Genomic DNA, 19108 nt, shown 5'->3' with positions numbered 1-19108 from the left:
AGATGGGCAAGGCTAACTGCATTTTCTGGTCTGCACTCGCTGTCATCCACTTTTGAAACTCCCCTCTTGGTCCACTGTGGTTCCCCTCCTTCCCGGGCCCCCCGGCCCCCCGCTTCTCCTCTCCTCCTCAGCAGTACCCCCGGCATGTGCCCCTGACGCCGCACAAAAGGGAGCGTCTGACTTTCGTCCCGGTCGGTGGTGCTGGCTGGGAGCCTCCCTCCCGTCTCACACCTGCCACTCCACTCCGGGTGTAGTTCTCTCCCTGCTGTCACGTGCGCATCTGGACGCTGCTCGTCCCCCCCAGGTGGGACGCCTGGTAGGCATCATCCCTAGTGTCCTCCCACATTTTCTTAAGGTGGACACCACATTGTCTCCACCTCCGCACACCATCCGCAGATGGGCGAGTATCTCCCCGCTTGTGCCGTGTGGTCCTTGGGAAAGTATCCCCAGGGCATGCAGCCAGGAGCAGTGTGGGGACACAGGGCGGGTGGTGTTCCTGTTTCAGTCCATGTATTGTATTAAGCAGGGCTAGGTTGCCTTGCAGAACGGCTGTGCAGGGAGTGTTGGGGGGCTGAGCTGATTCCCAAAGTCCAGCTCCCCTGAGGGTCGGCCAGGTCCACCCTGGTATCCAGCGGGGCCCCGAGTTCCACAAGGCCATTACCGCGCACCGACGTGTCCAGCCTCAGCCATCAGAGTCGCTACCCGGCTCTTCTCGGGACGGCCACTCCCCTGGGGCGACACTACTTCCTGGTGCACCAAGGCACAGGGCCTGTGTGGTGGCAGTGCAGGTGGTGAGGGGTGCTCACATTGCAGATGAGTGTTGGCAGTGACGACGGCAAGAGAGCAGCCGTATCAGGAGGGAGGAGGAGGTTCATGTTTACTGAGCCCCTGCTAAGCCCCAGGCATGAGACTCAGTCTCCCTGATGAAACTGTAGTGGCTTGGATGGTGCCTGCCAAGAAGACGCGTCCACATCGAGATCTCCAGAGCCTGTGAATGAGAACTCAGTTGGGAAAAGGGTCTTTACACCTGTAATCAATTTAAAGGTCTCAAGATGAGACCATCCTGATTCTTCGGGTCTCCCCAAATCCACTGACACACAGGAGACAGACACATGGAGAGGAGAGAAGTCCACGTGGGATGGGGAGCAGAGATTGGAGTCATGCGGCCATAAGCCACGGAAGGTCCGGGCCCCAGAAGCTGGTAAACGCAGGGAAGGATTCTCCCCCAGAAAGTCCGGAGGGACTGCAGCCCCACCAACAACTTGGTTTAGGATTTCTGGCCTTCAGAGCTAAGAGAGACTGTTTCCGTTGTTTAAGCCATCAAGTTCATGGCGGTTTGTTACAGTGGCCCTAGAAAACTAACAGCCACTTCATTACATCCTCATAACTCCCAATGGTGCACATTGTCACCCCATTTCACAGATAAGACGTCAGAGCTCAGAGAATCTAAACTGCTCCTCCAAGATGAAATATTGCCTGGAGCTGGAGTCAGATCAGGCCTCCATGAAGGCACAGCACTTGTTTGCTTTGCCCTAATTTTCAAAACAGCCTCCGAAGAAACCCTCCCTCAGACAAGTGTTTATTTAAGGGGTTGTTTAAAAAAATTTTTGCAGCTCTTCCTAGACACACTGACTCAGAACCTCTGGGTGGGTGCCATCTGGGGATCTGAAGGTTTTGAAAGCTTCCAGGTGAACCTCATGCAGGGTTACATTTGAGAGCTCCTCGTCAACATCGGCTGCCTCTGAGGCTGGGCAGATGCCCAGGAGTCCCAGCAGGAAGGCAGAGAGTCCCACCACTGGCCTGATCCTGCCCGCAACAGGCTCAGCTGCTGGGGTGTCTCCCGGCACAAGCTGGCTTTCAGCCTGCTTCCGGCTTACTTCCACAGTGCTTTGGAAAGCCTTTGTCACCCATAATGACAAGGCTGAGTGACATTATGCTGCTTTCCACCACAGGGCTTCTTGCTGCTCCCCAGCTGGGATCCGTCTTCCTCCATGCCTGCTGCCCTCCCAACCCCAGGACAGCCTCCACAACCTGGTGTGCACCCGGCCCTTCCTCCAAGCCGGGCCGGGACTCCAGCCCGCACTCTCCCCTCCTCCTGGGAACACTCGAGAACCCCGGAGCCCTGAGCGGCCCTCGTTTAGAGAGGCATAAACCTGGGCAAGGGCACCGGCATCCTGGGGTCCAAACCCCAGCTCCACCCCTCATGTGATTTCAGGCCATTACGTACCTCTGTGAACCCAAGTTTCCGTCTTAGTAAAATGGGGATGGTGTTAGCACCTGCCTTACTCAGTGGCTCTGACTTAATGAATCAAAACATGGGGAGGAATTTCTTTAAAAGTGAGGAAACTGCTATGTGCATATTAGAATGGCCAAAATGTGGAACACCAACACCACCACCTGCTGATGAGGATGTGGAGCACTAGGAACCCCCCGTCACTCCTGGCAGGGATGAGAACGGCACAGCCGCCGCGGGAGACAGTGCAGAGTCGTCCCGCAACATTACATACACTGTCACCAACACTCCGGCAGTCACACGCCTGGGTATTTACCCAAAGGAACTGAATGCTTATGTCCACACAAAAACCTGCCCTCAGAGGTTGACAGCAGTTTTATTCATAGTTGCCCAACCCTGGAAGCAACCAGGATGCCCTTCAGTAGACGAATGGATAAACTGTGGTGCATCCAGACCATGGAACATTTTTCAGCACTAGAATGAAAGATTACTAAGCCACAAAAAACACACAAAGGGAACTTAGATGTAGATACGAAGTGAAAGAAGCCAATCTGAAAAAGCTACGACCCCAACTTTATGACGTCCTGGAAAGGGCAAAACTACAGCGACAGTAAAAAGATCAGTGATGGCCGAGGGACGGGGAGAGGGGGATGAGTAGGGGGCTCCGAGGAATCCTAGGACAGTGAAGATGCTTTGCAAGATGCTTTAACGATGGATACTTGTCATTAGACATTTATGCAGACCCCATGCCAGGAATGGCATGCCAGGAGTGAAGCCGGCTGTGCCTGTGGGCTTTGGGCGACTATAATGCGTCGGTATAAGTTCATCCTTGGTAAAAACAAAAAATGCACCCCTTTTGGTGGGGGTTGTTGATAGTGGGAGAGGTGTGCATGGGGGCAGGGGGCACATGGGAAATCTCTGTGCCTTCCTTTCCATTTTATTTTAAAACTAAAACTGCTCAAAAAAATTTAAGTTTTCCAAAAAAAGCAACATGATTTCACTTACAAGTGGAATCTAAAAAATAAAACAAAAAAACCCCCAAGGCTCATATATACAGAGAACAAACTGGTAGTAGTTGCCAGAGGAACAGGGGGCTGGAGGGTCTGCAAATGGCTGAAAGGGATCAAGAGGTACAGACCTTCGATTATAAAATAAATGAGTCACAGGGCTGCAATGTCCAGCATGCGGACCACAGCCAAGAGCATCATACAAATTTTGATTCACTAGGCTACACACATGGAACTTGTCTAATATTGTATGTCAATTATACTTCAATTAAAAAGAAAACATGGGGAGGGCTTAGGAGAGCCACCAGCACATGGAAACAGCCTGTGTTGTCAACTTTCACAGGGATCTGGCACAGAGGCACACTTCCTTTGATTTAATACTCATAAAAATCCCATGAGGTGAAAGCATTGTCCCTTTTATAAGGACTTCATGTTTATAACATCTATTGAGTGACTATGGCAAGCGAGGGACAGAGTCAGCTCACAGGGGGCACCGAGATGAAGAGGGCGTGGTGTGGCCCTGGAAGAGGGCTCCTGCCACCACCCATGGCCACTGCCTCGCAGCCATCTGGGAACTCTTGCCTCAGGCGCCCAGGTCTGGGTGGCAGGCGTGGATTCTGGACACAGAGGCAGAGTCCCATCTGGGTGCCCCATGGCAGAGGAGAGGGCCAGTCCCCAGGCTGCCACACAGCAGAACCGGACGGCAGGAATGCAAGGGGACCTCACAGCCCCGCAAACCCAAACAAGTACCTCTGCACTGCCTGGGTGAGCCTTCCCAGCCCAAAACACTGAGTACGAGTATATGTGCTGGAACGCTCCCACTGACGCTCACCTCCAGAACAGACAGAACGGATCTGTGGGGACAGTCACAGTCGTGTTCCCCCAGGCAGGTATCAGAGGGGGAGAGGGGGCATGACAGAGCCCTCCCACCTTGCTCTAGGTGAGGGGTGCACGGGTGTCCTCAAAACTCATACGTGAAGTTTACCGAACTATACAGTTAAGGTGTGTGGCTTTCAAGGTTTAGTAAATAGTTCTTAAAAGAAGAGTGAGTCTGGCTGCCTGCCTCAGGGATTGCCTCCAAGGCGGGCGGAGCCAAGCTGGGAGGGGACACTCAGAGAGTGACAGGGAGGGGTGGGATCAAGACGACCTGGGTGGCAGCACAGGTGCAGTCCTGACAATGAAGAGCAAGAAGAATGTTAACAGCATTACTCAGCATCCACATGCTGAGCACGAGTTTCCCGCCCAACCCCAGGAGGTAGATACCATCATCACCCCAATTTTACAGATAGGAAAACCGAGGCTCCAAGAGATGAAATGGCTTCCCCAAGGTCTCCTACTTGCTACACAGCAAAGTGAGAGTTTGATGCAAACCAGCCTGGCCCCAAAGCCCTTGCTCTGCCCCTCCACCACCAGGTGACAAGTGGAGGGTCCTGAGGGCGCCCCCTGCAGCCAGGTTTGGTGCTAGAGAGGCACGCTGCCCAAGTCAGGGGTCTCCAGAACTGAGCAGCAAGCAGGGGAGCTGTTTGGGGGCTGCCCGGTGGCCCCAGCCTCCTGGAGCCAACCCACCTGTCCTGAGGATGGTCACCTTGACCCCTTGGGATCTAGGCTGACCTGGAGCCCAGGGTCACCCTCCAGTGGTTTCCTCATCCTTGCTTCGGCCCCACCTGGGCCACCAGGGGGGCCAGGCAGACCCTCTCCACCCTCCCCTGCCTTCCAAGGCAGCCCATTGGTTCAGGAGTGACTTCTGCTCCCCAGACCAGGGTGTGTGTGTGCATCTGAGCAGCCCAGGGGCTGGCACCATGCCCCCTGCACCGTGTGGGCTCTGTGTGACTTCGTGGGACAAATAAATGCCAAACAAATAGGCTGTGAGGGGATCCAGGGCTTCCTGGGCGCCTGGAACTGAGTCTCTGGAATCTTCTGTGCGTCTGGTCGCGGTTCAAAGCGGCCTTGCTGTTTGGAGCGGCAGTCCTCGCATCTGGCCTCTGTTCTTGAGCCCCTCCACCAGCCCCCCTTTGGAATTTATTTACAGCTGCTCGGGGAGGTCTGCTTGAGAAGGCATCTGGGAACTGTGCTCAGGCTGAGGGCGAGCAAAGTTGGCACAGGGTCCCAGGGGGAGAGCGGAGCCCTGGGGAATGGGCCCCAGCAAACACAGCCCCCGGCACCCCCACTGTCCCTCACCGCACACATCTTAAGTGCCTACTGTGTGTCAGGTTGGGATGCAGGACGCAGAAATGACCTGGTTCAGACTCTGCCCTTGAGGCGCCCCCAGTGCAGGAGCCATGTAAGAGTAGTGATCGTGGTTGAGGGGTGTAGCTGAGCACCCGGGCATGCTGAGCGTGTTGACCCACTGCACACAGCACTGGCTATACCAGGGCAGCCCCGAGCGCCCAGTACCTCTTTCCCACCTGCCCCCCATTTAAGACCCCAGGAAATCAGCATGCAGAGAGGTTGAAGTCACACAGCTGGTGTCAGGAGTCAGGAGTCCAGCCCAGCCCTGTGCTTGTGGCACTGAAACGTCTGCCACACAGGAGTGGCAGCTATGGTGACAACTGATGGTGGAGCCCGAGCCCGAGAGAAAGTCCCCATCAGACCGGTGAGGGGATGTCCCGGGCCTACTGGTGCGGAGTTGGAGGTAACGTGAGGACCCCTCACTAGGCAGGTGGAATCAGGTAGAACCTGAACATTGCCCACTGCGGAACCGGAGGCAACAGCAGACACCACACACAAGAAAGAGGCAGCTGGAGACATCTGACGAATGCAGAACCGGGTAGAAAGGAGACTGGGAGGCCGTGGTAGCACCGCCTTTCACCTATAACAAAAGCTCCCAAGTGGGCAGGACTCAGCAGCCTGCTCTCTAGTCTTGAATTGCCCTCTGCTGTTTACTAGCTGTGCAATCTCGGGCAAGTTCCTTCAGCTCTCTGTGCCTCGATTCCCCCAATTACAAACAAGGGATGCTACGAGGACCTAGCTGCAAGGTGCTCAGAGCAGAGCTTAGCGCCTAGAAAGAGCTTTATATGAGAGCATTAAATTAACAGCCACACTGCGTTCTTCACAAGGACACGGACGGCTCAGGCTGAGGACGCGGACGGACGGCAGGATGAATGGGAGCGAGCAGATCAGTGCTGATTTCGGAGGGGGCCCCGAGTGGCCTTCGCAGTTCGCCATGAGCCCTCCCAGCACAGGTGGAAACAAATAACCCTGTGTGGTGCCGCTGGATCCCAGCCTGGGTAAATGCCGACGGTCCCCAGTACTGCTGCTGTCAGCTGGGCTCGGGGACGCTGCTCACCCCCATCTCTTAATTACTCACCGGCTTTCTCTCCCCAGATGGTTTTGAAGACCTACCATGGGCTGCCCATTCTTCCAAGCGCATAACGTGGCCTGAGAGCCATGTGGAATGGCTGCCTCTTCCTCCCAGTCCTCCCTGCTTCCTTTCCTGCCTGCTTCCCTCATCACCCCTTACGTCCCTTCACCACCTCACCCACCTACTTCATTCATTCACTTGGCCATTCACTCATTCACATGCGTATGTCTCAGGCACATTCCGTGCCAGGTTCTGTGTGGTGCTGGGGGCGCAAAACAGAAGGAAAGGTATGGGCCTGCCTCACCCGGGGTCCTCACCTGGTGTGAGACCAGCTGGGAACCCCTGTAGGCACACTGGGGAGGGCAGGGGCACGTGGACGTGGAAAACTAAAGATGTGGAGCCCGTCCTGGGAAGACTGGGAAATGGGACATTCCGAATGGCGGGGTCATCCCCACACAGACCTGTCCATCTGCCCGTCTCTTATACTCACTCAGTCCTGCATTTATTCATGTATTTGTCCAACACGTAAGGCAGCTTGGTCTACTCCAAACGTAGCTGTTTTGGAGCCACGCAGGTCCTAGTTCTGACCAGTTCTGCACACACTAGCGGCATGGCTGGGAAAGTTGCTTAATCTCCCCTGTGCCTCAGTTTCCTCATCTTTAGAATGGGGATAATGTCATCTAATATGATCCTATCTCTTCACACAAAAAACATGAAGTACAAAGGGACTTTTGGTTGTCTGAGGCCTGCCAGTAAGTGGCAGAGCTAGGTAGCACCCCAGGTGGTTTTGCCCCATAACCTGCCACCATTCCTAGGTGACTGTGTCACTTCCCCCCAGGTTCTACCAGCACTGCTCAAGGGCAGCTGCCAGTGGGGCCAGGTGGGCCATCCGAGGCCTCACCAGCAGGCTCCACTGCTCAGTATATTGATTGTGCTTTGGGGTGTCTGTTCCAACTGCTCACTGCAACCAGATTTCCTAAAAATGACCCACGCATTCTCTGGGTTCTGCTTGGCTCTTGCCATAGAACATCAAGAGGCTTGCTGGCTTGAAGTGTCTGGTCTGACTCTGTGCCTTGTCAGGGTTCAGAGACAACGGTGCCAGCCCCAAGCCTGCCACTAATGGTGCATGCCCTGAAATCAAATAGCATCTATGAGTTTGTTTCTCCTCCACCATAACACAGGGCAGTAACACCATCTACCTTATGGCCATGAGGTGTCTCTTAGCACAGAGCCAGTCCATACTTGGTGTTCATTAAAGGGTCAATGAGCCTGGAACAGCACCTGACACCTTGGGTGATTCCTTTAATGACACCTGTCGACAGTGCTTGCCACATAAAATCTGTTTTTTAAGAGCATCAAGTAAGTTCATGAGAAGGAAATGAGGACTGACATTCATTGGGCTGTCTCTGTGTGCCAAATACCCTTCTCTCCACTCTACATACACAATTTCTGTAAATCCCCATAGAGTAAATAAGATGCATTTGGCTTCAAGGAACTAACTGCTCACCAACTATGGCTTAAGCAGCAAGTCATTGAATTCATTCAAGTGACAGCAAGTCTGGAGGTATGGGCTTCAGGTTTGGTTCAAGAACATCCAAAAACTTAATTTTTTCAGTAAAGTCCCAAAGATCCAGGCTCTTTCCCTCTTTCTGCTCTACCATCCTCAATGTGTCAGCTTTTCATTCTCAGGCTTGTGCCTCTTACACCCAACATAATTGCTGCAGCTCCAGCCATCAACTTTGCATACAAGGAAAGAAGAGAATGAGTGGAGTTTTTTCCCCTCCCAAGAAATGGAATCCTTCCTAGGAGCCCCCAGCGGGTTTCTCTTTATGTTTCATGGACCAATTCTGGGTTGAGAGGCCCATCCTTAGGTCAATGAATGGAAGATCATCTGAGACATCTCTTGTGGGGTCATGTCTAGGAGCATAAACTCCCTCCACAGACACAAGCCTCTTGCCACCTCCAAGAAGCCATGCATGCTTCAGCATCCCCTGGTATAAACTACAGGAGACGAGATGAGAGGAGTAACTGTTATAAAACCACATTAGAGGGAGTTCCCGCTGAGGCCCAGTGATGGGAGCTGGCAGTGCATGGAGGCCATCGTGGCGGGTATAGTGCATGAGAGAGAGAGTGGAAGAGAAGCGTTCAGGGAGGCAGCTGGCCTCTGAGGTCGCTCAGGGACTGGGGACTCCAGGCTGAGCCAGTGGGCAGTTTGGGGCAGGGGGTGTCCAGAAGAGCACCATGATCTTAGTTGGATTTTCCAAGGATCGCTCTGGGGGCTTTGAGAAGCCAGGACAGTAGAGGGCAGAGGGGATGCTGGGGGGCCAGTCAGGAGGCTGTGTGGAGGTCCACAGGAGATGAGGGGGCTGGTCAAGGGCAGAGCAGGCCCCTTAGACACCCCTCACCTGTGAGGCAAGTACCCAGCAGGGGGTGACAGCCAGGCCCCCCAAACCCACCAGCTCCACACCAAAGGGCCTCTGGCTAAGGGAGCTCCCACAGATTGGTAGCCACGCTTTAATTTGTCGTGCGGATGATGAAAATCTGAGCCCCACGCTGAGTTCCTTTGTGAATTCCTATCATTTCTCAATCTGGGAACTAAAAGCCATCCTCCTTTGCTTGCAGCCAGAGAGAGGAGAGTGAGAGACGACAAATGTAAACCAGAAGTAGGAGCAGCCTGAAGAAATGGGGGGAGGCTATTTTCCCGCTGGGAGCACCTTGAAAGCCCCTGCCCCCCAGGGTTACTGCACTTCCACAGCCTCCCACGATTTCTCCCTCCCCACCTTTGTGAAATACCTGGCAGGATGACCCCGGCTCCTTCGGTGAGAATTTACGGCCGCGGAGTGAAATCATAGCCCTGTAACTTTCCCTTTAAGAGCTGTCAGAGCCGGAGAGGCTGGCCAAGCTGGGGCTGGAGGTGGGGACAGAGGGAAGAAAGAAAAAAAAGAGAGAGAGGCAGGAAAAGTTTTTTCAGAAGAAAATGCAGGGTTTGTGCTTCACCCTGACGTCAGATCTTGCTTTAATAAAACCCCCCAAGGGCTGCGGTAAGAGGCGTATCTGGTGCTCCTGATGGGCCAGGCCAGTTTTGGCCCAGCTCCCCCAAGAGGTGGCCGGGTCCTCTGGGCTCCTGCTTAATGCCTTTGCTACTGACTTCCAGGCATGAGGTGGTTCCTGCCTTGGACGCTGGCAGCAGTGACGGTGGTGGCCACGGTGAGTCCTGCCTGGAGGGGCTGGGACAGGGACCTCAGCTCCCTTCTCCACCGCTGGGCTCCTGGGGTGGGCAGATGCGGAGAGCTGGAAGGGCTGGGGGATGAAGACGTGCCCCCCGAGGGGCACGGGGGCCCAGGGTGAGGAGCAGGGCTGCATGGGGCCGGCTGATCCTGGCGGGGTGCAGGGAGGGGGAGACAGAGCCGACAGGTGGTCCTTGACTCACTCTGCCCCCCCGACACACAGCAGAAAGGGGTACTCGGTGGAGCTGGGAGTCGGGGGCCCTGGGCTCCAGACCCAGCTCTACTCAGTCTGGCTGTGTGACCTTGGCCTAGTCACTCCTTGCCCCGGAGCAGCACAAAGCAGGAGGTTGTTGGACTTCTAGAGTTGGGGTTTGGAACGTTAGCCTCCAACTATTGGAGGTACTATAAGGAGGGGAGCTGGAAAATGCCAAGAAAAGCTGGAAAGGAAAATGCCAGCTTTCAACAAAAGTGCCTCTCACGAGCTAAGAGGGCTTGGGATGATTTCTATTCCCCACGGCGGCTGCCTGGGTCTGGCGCAGCCACCTACAGTTTATGAGCATGCACGCTTGTGTCCTGCACATGAAGCCCGCTGTTTCAGGAGTATCCTGAGGGTTCTTGCTCTCCCACCTCCATCCCAGGACTCACCAATGGCAGGGCAGGAAGGTCTGCACCTCCAAGAAGCCGGGAGGGCAGGACACGTGGCAGCAGCCAGCCAGCCTGCTGGCTCGGGGCATGCGGGCAGGCACAGGACAGGCAGGAGGTGGGCAGCTGGGAGAGCTGCATCCAAGACCCCACAGCCCGGGCCAGGCTCGCTGCCAGTCATAAATCCAAGAGGCAGAGGGAAGATGGTGAGAGGGGTTTTATTATCCACTTACGCTGGTAGCTTCCTTTGGGACGAATGCGCACCATTTGTGGGTGAGGAAACTGAGGCTTGGGGGCAAAGCTACTTGCCCATGGGCTCCAAGACACTGTTCTGACTCAAGCAGGTCTGAGGCTGGGAGCTGACAGCCAGCCGGGGGCCAGTTGCCTGGCAGACGCTGAGGGGCGGGTATTCCTCCAAGTACCCTTGTGTGTATCGTGAAGGCAGGGAGCATGTCTGTGTGATTCATTGTTAAATCCCCCATACTTTGCTCGGTGCTGCCCATAGCTGGTGCCAAACCATCCTACAAAAAATATATATATATATTAAGTCCATTTTACAAATAAGCAAAATGGAGACTTAGAGCAAGTGAGGGACTTGCCCAGGGTCTCACAATGAATAAGTGGCCAGGGCTCGAATTGAGATCTTTTCCTGCCAACTCCTCCTCTTCTTTCCAGAGCTTTCCTAGTTTAAGGGAAATTGAGTCTTTCCAACAGACTCGAGCAGTCAGAGGGGCTGCATCAGCCTTTACTTCAGGGTCTGGATGGAGAGGAGGTGAGGGGGTGGGTAGCCAGAGTGTGAGCCAGCAGAGGACAGGAGAGGCGGTGGGGGTGGCCACAGGGAGCCCCGTGGACCTCCCAGAGAAGGCGGTGCTGGGAAGAGCGGGGCCCAGACCCATGGGCTTGGTCAAGGGGACACACAGCACAGGCGTGGGAGTCCAGAGAGATCCAAACAGCAGGATGGGGGGAAGCCTCCTGGGTGGAGGGGAAGGACCCCTACTCTGGGCAGCCCCTACCAAGAGACCTTCTCTAGGCACCCAACACCTGCCAGCCCACACTTAGTTCCTGATGCCAGAGCTCCCTGCAAAGTCCAGAGCCAGAGCTCTGTGGGCCTTGCGGGGTGGCCAGGGAGGGGTCTGAGACGGATGGCGACCAGTGCTTCACTTTATAGCCAGATTCCACACACGGCCGTCCTTCCCGAAGCACTCTGCAGCAGAATGCAAGGCCTTTCAGGGCCCCAGGGGGACTTTCATGGAAAAAATGACTATAGATGTTCATATGGAAGAAAGTTTGTGAGAATTGCCAAGAAAACTTTAAGGAAGTAGAGTTGTGTGGGATGCTTTGCCCTATCACACAGTAGAGCATTATCTAATCTGTAATTGAAGGAGGAAAATGCCATCCCAGGAAGAGATTAATTAGGGAATGGGTTGGGGTGGTGATCTCAGAAATGTAGCCAAGTATATTCTGGAATGTAATATATATGATAAAAGTGTCTGTAGATATGACTTGTTTGTCTATCCCTTTGTTCTTTTCTTTCGACATGTATTGAGTACCCACCCATGTGCTAAGAGAAAGGGGCTGTGTTTAGTGAGCACTGCCAAGCCTTGCGTCAAAGGCTGTAGATAGAGAAAACCTTCCTCAATTCATCCAACATATGTTTATTAACATTTTTTGAGCTCCTCTTAAAATTCCCATGGCAATACTATTAAGCAGATGTAAACATCCCCCTTTGTGGATGCAAAAACCAAAGCTCAGAGAGGTTGAAGAATTTGCCCCAGGTCACACAGCTGGTAATCAGTGAAGGTGATTTTGAATTTAGGTCTAGCTCTTTGCAATACAGCCTGCTGACTCCCTGGTCCATGTACTTGTGAAGATGTGAGAAGCACATGGTCCCGCCTCTACAGAGCTTACAGGCGAGTGAGACAAGTGACAAGTACCCACACGTTGGAATGGGAGGTGACAGGAGTGATGCATCGAGAAACGAGAGGCTGGGTGCAGGCTCAGCCCCTGGCTGCACCAGCTTCAGCAAACCCTTAACCAGCCGAGACCACACTGTCCTCTCTTATTAATTGGTGCTAACAATCTCAGCCCCACCAAGCTCCCTCCTGCTTGGGAGGAAACATGGGATTGCTCGAGGGAAGCATCTCAGATGCGTGTGACTGGGTAGACAAATGCTGTGCTGATAAATTCCTGGACACACGCTAGGGCTGTGGTAGTCTGTGTACAGGTGAGACCCATACTCCTTCTCCCATATACGTGTATGTGGGATGTGCACAGGTATATGCAGGGGTGTGTGCGCATGTGTATGTCTGAGATTGTGACTTGTCTGAGGGTATAGTTCTCCATGGTGTGTGTGAGCACATGAGGATTTGTGCTTTGAGTGTGAAATGCAATCTCATTCTCCACTCTGAAGATCCGTTGCAGAGCAATGTGGACCGGGGCATGTGGCAATATCCTTTTTAAAAAAAAATGCAAGAACCCAAAATGACATGCCTCCTTTACACCTCCTGTCCACAGTTTGGACCTGAGCCAGCATGTCGCACCCCAGCCAAAGCCCCACACCCACCAGCTCCCTACAGAGACTCTTCTGGCAGCTTGGATGCTCTGCTCCCAGCTGGGGCCCTGCCGCGAGGACAGGCATTTTCCGCCTGGGCACAGCAGTGGGCGAGGGCTTGGCTCCGGAATGGATGTGGGAGCGGTGCTCCTTGGGAGGCCAGACCCCGACCGCAGGCTGGGCAGTACCTCCGGGCCCTCAGCAGACTCACCTCCCCCAGGGCTTAGAAAAGGTCCCAGCTCCATGCCAGCAAAGTTGCCTAGGGACAGGAGGATGCCTTTGGCTTTGTATCAACAGAAACCCCAGGATTCTTCCCAGGAACCTTGGCCATCTCTCTGGGCAGCAGGGAGGGGTTGCTATGCACACTGCATGCTCCATATGGGAGTAAGGAAAGCGAGACAGGTCCAGGGTGGGGTCCTAGGAGGGGCTGGGAGGGATGCCAACTCAGCCCGGGAAGCAAAGCAGGGAAGGAAGAGTTGAGATAGAATTTCACAATCCTGTGAGTGTCACCTTGTTCGTTCATTCAGCCCCTGGGGAGCCCGCATGCCCCAGAGATATGGCTGATAAGGAGAGCAGACACCGACCAGCACTGACCGGGTTCCGGGCAGTGTCCAAAGTGCTCTGCATAGCAACTCACCGGAAAACCACACACCTGGGAGGCAGACACGTTCATTATTGGCTAGAGCGGCACTGACCAATCGGTAGCCACTTGCCACACGGGGCCACTGAGTTCCTGAAACTTGGCTAGTCCCAAATGAGATGTGCTGCACATCGGATTGCAAAGATTTAGTCTGAGCACAGGAACAAAGAATCCTCATTATAATTTTTTCTGTTGACTCCAAGTTGAAATGATAATATTTTTAATATATTGGGTTAAACAAAATTATTATTAAAGTAAATGTTGCTTGGTTCTTATTACTTTTTAATATGGCTACTATACAATGTAAATTTACATATATGTCTCATTATATTTTGCTAGTTAGCATCAGTATGGAAAGACACGAGGATACATAGAGGAATTATAATAGGTGGGGAGGGAAAAATATTGAGGGTCCTAATCCCAACTCCTCTATTTATAAGCTGTGCACCCTTGGACAAGGAACCCAGCTTTTCTGAGCCAGTTTCTTTGTCAGTAAAAAGGCATAACATTAGTACTCATGTCTTGGAGTTGTTGGGAGGATTAAATAATGAAATGGAGATAAAGTACAGGAAGCCCCTGCATACCCGGGGGGCAATGGGAAACAGTTCCCGTTGTTCCAGTAGCAGGGCAGGGCATCCCAGCTAGAGTGAAAGCACTGGCTGCAGACAAGTACCAGGGCAAGCAAGGGATCAGGGGTTTGTAAAGACCCCAAGCTTGACCCTGGCAGGGTGGGGAGAAGGGCAGATGAATGGGTGGGCTGTGCTGAGCTCAGTGCAAGGCCGGTCTTCTGAAGATTCCAAAGTTCCCACATCCGGACCAACTCCTCAGCACCCTTAGAGGAAGGCAAAGAACACTTTTGGGTCATCGAGGAAGAGGAGGAAATACTGATTATGGTGACAATAATGGTGACGGCAGCAACGATAGGCAGCGACGGTGATGACGCTGATCGACAGTGACAGCCAGGGTCATGGTGGTGGTGGAGGGGCTGGTGGCGACGATAAGGGTGGAGGTGATGATGCTTGTGATAAGTGTTGTAGGTGGTGACAGTGACTGTGGTTTTCACAGCCCATCCACTAATTTGTTTCACTAACAGCTCTGCTCTGCACCAGCCCCTACCCTATTCCTAGAGAGACAGTGATAAACAGTCATCTCTCTCTATCTACTGAGGATGGCTCAGGGGTTAGAGAGAGATTTTTGCACTAGCCGAGGGCAGTGTGTTGAGGAATCCGAGAGGGAAGGTCAGAGGGCTGCAGGAGAAAAAGCCAGTTGCCTGAATCCCTGGGAAACCCCCGCCAGTCACCTTCTCATGAACTGGCATCCTGATGATTCTTACGCACACTTGATTTCAAAAACCACTCAATTGGAGAGACTCTAGTCTCTCCTCCAACCTTGACACTCTGTTAACCAGCCACCCTCCTCCTGTCCCTGAAAGAGGGAGGTGGAGTGGGGAAGGGAGGCAGAGAGATGGGCCTCTCAAAATGTAAATAATGGACATTCCAGGGGATGGGATATAATCTTTGCCCCCCGTCCCCCGAGCTCCCCTATTTGGAGGCAAGTCCAGGCTTGGGACACAGACTGGGGGTCTGCTAAGTTTTGGCGGGGCCGGGAGAGGGAGTGAGAGGAAATGAGAGCCCAGGCTCCAAGGGGAAGCAGGGGTCCACCCCACCCCTCAGGGGATCTGCGTTGAGTCTTGGAGCGGAGAGAAGGGGTGTGTGCTATGAGCCTGCCCAGGCCTGGAAGGGGGTGAAGGGAACAGGAATAATCTGGGAGGCAAAGTGCAGAACCCTGTCCTTGGGGCCGGACAGTAGACGTGCTGGGACAGCTGAAGACCCAGGGAAGAGCTCGTTGCTGTGACTACAGGAAAGCCACTGGCCCTAGCAGTGCTCACTTCCTAGTCCTGGAAATGAGGGCTTGGACTTGCCCCCAGGCTTGCTTCGGCTGGAGCCCCCGCGGAGTCCGGGTCACTCTCCACTCACCGGGGGAGCTCGCCGCCTCCCCAGCAGCAGGGCTCAGGCACCGTAACTTGCAGGGATTCACGCTGCTGCTGCTCTAGGAGGGGTGTCATTGGCCTTTGCACCTAAAACATGGTGTCCTGGCCTCATGGCTGTCACTTTAGGCATGCTTCCTCCTTTTAAGGCCTCTAAAAATGTTTTCTTCTTGGCCCACGTCTCCTCTTCCAACCTTAGAGTGGATCCCCATGTCATACAACTGGGACGTGTACCGCCAGCTTCCCTTAATCCCCAAGAGGCCCCATCACCTCCTGGTTCCCCAGCCAGGCCTGGCCCTTAGGATCCTCAGGTAACACCTGTGAAAGCCAGTGCCAGGCTCCCCCAGGCCTGCTGAGCTGGGCCGGGCTGGGGTCCGGGGCCCCAGAGCCTTGGCACTCCCCATCCAGATGATCCCTGAGGCCTGGCAAGTCCAGGAAGCACCCCAGGAGATGACACCTGCCAGTGAAAGGCTTCGGACCCTGCCTGCCCCCCCCATCTCAGTGAATACTGCCTCCATCTGCCCGCTCAGAACCCTGGGCCGTCACCCACGCTTACCACCCCAGCCAGCGCCTCTGGCCCCCCACTCCTCCGGCTGCCAGCAGGGCTTTCCAGCCTGCAGCCGGGCCCTCCTTCACCCCCAGGGATTGCCCCTTGATCAGAAGCTCCGGTCCACACATGCACCTTGCTGGGGGGAGAGTGAGCTCTGCGGTCAGAATGATCCAGGGCAAACCACAGAGTCTGAAAGTGGAAAGGGGACCAGCGTGAGCACCTTACTTTCTGGGCCTCGGTTTCCTCATCTGTGAGACATGGGACCTACCTCTGAGTGCAGCTGCGTCAGAGAGCTAGCTGGGTTGGACACAGCCTGGGGTGACCCTTGCCCAGAAGGATCCCTTTCTTTCCTCCTCTGAGTCTGGCCTGAACCTGTTTTCCAGCCTCTCCCTGGGGGACTGTCCTTGCTAATCTCTGTCCTACTTCAGGAGCTGTTCTCCCAAATACTCAAGTGTCCCCACCTCGGCACACAGCCCATGCTGTTCCTTCTGCCAGAAATGCCTTCCTGCCTTATCTGTCCATGAAATCCTGCCATCGTACACGGCACCCATCCCGGAGCTGCCCTTGGCCTCCCCCAGGGGGAGCAGCTGGCATCCCCCCAAGCGGTGGGTCCTGGCTCTTGCCCGGGGGGGGGCATGTCACTCAGCTCAAGCTCTCCCCGACCTCGCCCCGCAGATGAGCGGCCTCCCTCCCGGCCCTTTGCCCCTGCAGGACATGCCCCCTCCCTGCCCTTGGACGTGCCGTGCTCCCTCCCTTCCCGACCTGCCACTCTTTCTGCTCCGTGCTGCTGTCACCACACAGGCACATTATGGTGCCTGATGTGTGTTTGCTGGTTGCTGTCAATGAATTAATAAATAAAACCAGAATCACACCTGCCTGTGCTGAGCAGGATGTGAGCAAACGGGGTGAGGGAGGGTGGACCTCTGACCTTCAGACGTGGAGGTGGGAGGGAGAAGGCGGGAATCTGCCCAGAGGGCCCGGGTCCTGCAGCTGAGAGGACGGAGGGCCAGTAGGAGCTTCTGGGCTGGGCCCTGAGCCCAGAGCGAGGAGTCGCACCTGCTCTCTGGCAGGCTCTGGCTTTGTCTTTATGCCTCAGTTTCTTCATCTGAAAGCAGAGACCAGAAACCCACCCTGCCTGTGCTCTAGGCAGGAGGGCGTGCTAGTGTCGCCTGGTGCACAGCCAGCTCCAGCACACCCTGCCTGGGCTCCAGCTTTCATCTGTACAATGGGCTTCAAAGCCCGTCCACAGAGCCCTCGGGCCTGAGGGAGCCACGGAGGTCAGGTGCCAGGGAGGAGCTTGCCGGGCAGCCACCGAGACAGTGACTATCAAGGTGCCTTGGGACCATGGGACACTGTCTTCAAGGCCCAGCATGTGAGAGTTCTTGGACAGCAGCGGCCAGTGAGCGGATGCTGCATGGGTCAGGGGCTGCAGCCATCTCTCTGCCCTTTTAGCTGCTGCTTGGTATTTCAGTCTGCCCCCATGCACACACACACACGCACACACACGTAGGCTTCCTGAACAGCTGTTTCCAGCCTGTACTCCAAGTAGCCACTTGCTGACACTTGTAAACCTGAGCTATTAAACAATCCAAAGCACCAGCCTTTATGGGGCCCTCACTGTGTGCCCAGACCAAAGTAGCTCAGTTAGTCTCATGAGAGAGCCCTGAGTGGCAGGAGCCTTCACATCCCCACTTCACAGAGGAGGAAATTGAGGCCCCGAGTGCTGTGAATCTTCATGCCATCCATGCTTCCAAAGCACCCAGCTCCCCAGGTGGGGCTAGCAGGACCTGCCCAGGGGTGTCCTTGAGGGCCAGTGGCTTGCCTCTGTCTGTCCTCCCCGCCAGAATCAGGGCCCAATCCAGAAGCTCAGGCAGGCTGCTTAAGCAAATGACTTATTTAGAATGTAAACTAGTAAGAGGAATAAAAGGCAAAATGGAGAACAACATGTAGACCTGTGTTGATCGTGACTCAGAAAAACTCTCTGATTAAAAAAAGATCTTTGAGAGAATCGGTGAGATTTGAATATGGACTGGGTGTTAACCAGAGAAAATTACAAAATTGTAACTAATTTTACTGGTGTGATGATTGTATGGGAGTTCCATTTTAAAAATTCCTTGTACTTAAGAGCACACTTTGAAGAGTTCCAGAGAAAATCACATGATGTATGGAGAATGAAGTGTGCGGGTAGGTGGGAGAAACAGATGAAGCAAGAGACAGAAAATGTTGCTAATTATTGAAGCTGGTGATAGGTATGTGAGGTTATGTTATTCTCATATTATTCTGCCAACTTTTGTGGGTATTGAACATGCCTCTCATAAAGAACAAACATGTTTTATACTTGTTCACATTTATGGTGCTGAGGAAATGCCTGTAACTGATACACACTCTATAAGCATTGCTGTCACTGTAGTATTATCCTTTTACAGCAGAAGTTAGCAAACGTTTCCTATGAAAGATCAGATAGTAAATATACTAGGTTTGTGGGCTATAAGGTCTCTGTGGAACATTCCTCTCTGCTATTTATTTATTTATTTGTTTGTTTATTTTGCTGTTGTTTCTTTACAACCCTTAAAGATATAAAATCCATTCTTGGCCCTTACAAAAACACATGGGCCCCATGTGTCCTGCGGGGTGCAGTTTCCGACCCTTATTCTATGAGGCAGCTGCCTTTTTTATATTCCTGTCTCCTCAGAAGGCTGGGCATTCCCTGAGGATTTGTGCTTGGAACTTAATAAGTGCTTTATATGTTTGATGAATGACTCGAAGAACGCACAGGGGCTCGTTATTCAGGAAGAAACCTGACTTCCTGCCCCTTCCACCTTGTCCATGTAAAATAGACTTCCCCTGCCAGAAGCTCAAGAACTGCATGTTTACAAAACCAATTAGCAGAAAATCTCAAAACCCTGCACATCCCATCACATGCAGTCCCACCAACACTGAGTCAGCCGTGGGGCCCCTCAGTTCCCTGCA

General features: G+C 53.8%; 1 protein-coding gene across 2 annotated transcripts in view; it reads left to right on the top strand.

Moving 5' to 3' along the window:
* The first annotated feature begins 9486 nt into the window (after positions 1 to 9486).
* Positions 9487 to 19108, top strand: part of CCN4 (cellular communication network factor 4) — a 33131-nt gene continuing 23509 nt past the window's right edge. Inside the window, exons 1-2 of one of the 2 annotated variants that reach the window (XM_057497731.1) lie at positions 9510 to 9582; positions 9696 to 9748. In XM_057497731.1, coding sequence (XP_057353714.1) covers positions 9519 to 9582; positions 9696 to 9748 — 117 coding nt within the window. In that variant the 5' untranslated portion in view covers positions 9510 to 9518. Of the gene's footprint in view, positions 9749 to 19108 lie in introns of both variants that reach the window. The other variant, XM_036890544.2, reaches the window with a different exon arrangement.

This window comes from Manis pentadactyla, chromosome 3 (genome assembly GCF_030020395.1).
Source record: "Manis pentadactyla isolate mManPen7 chromosome 3, mManPen7.hap1, whole genome shotgun sequence".
NCBI lineage: Eukaryota > Metazoa > Chordata > Mammalia > Pholidota > Manidae > Manis > Manis pentadactyla.
Note: the sequence above shows the minus strand (reverse complement) of the source record. Positions and strands in the feature narration are given on the sequence as shown.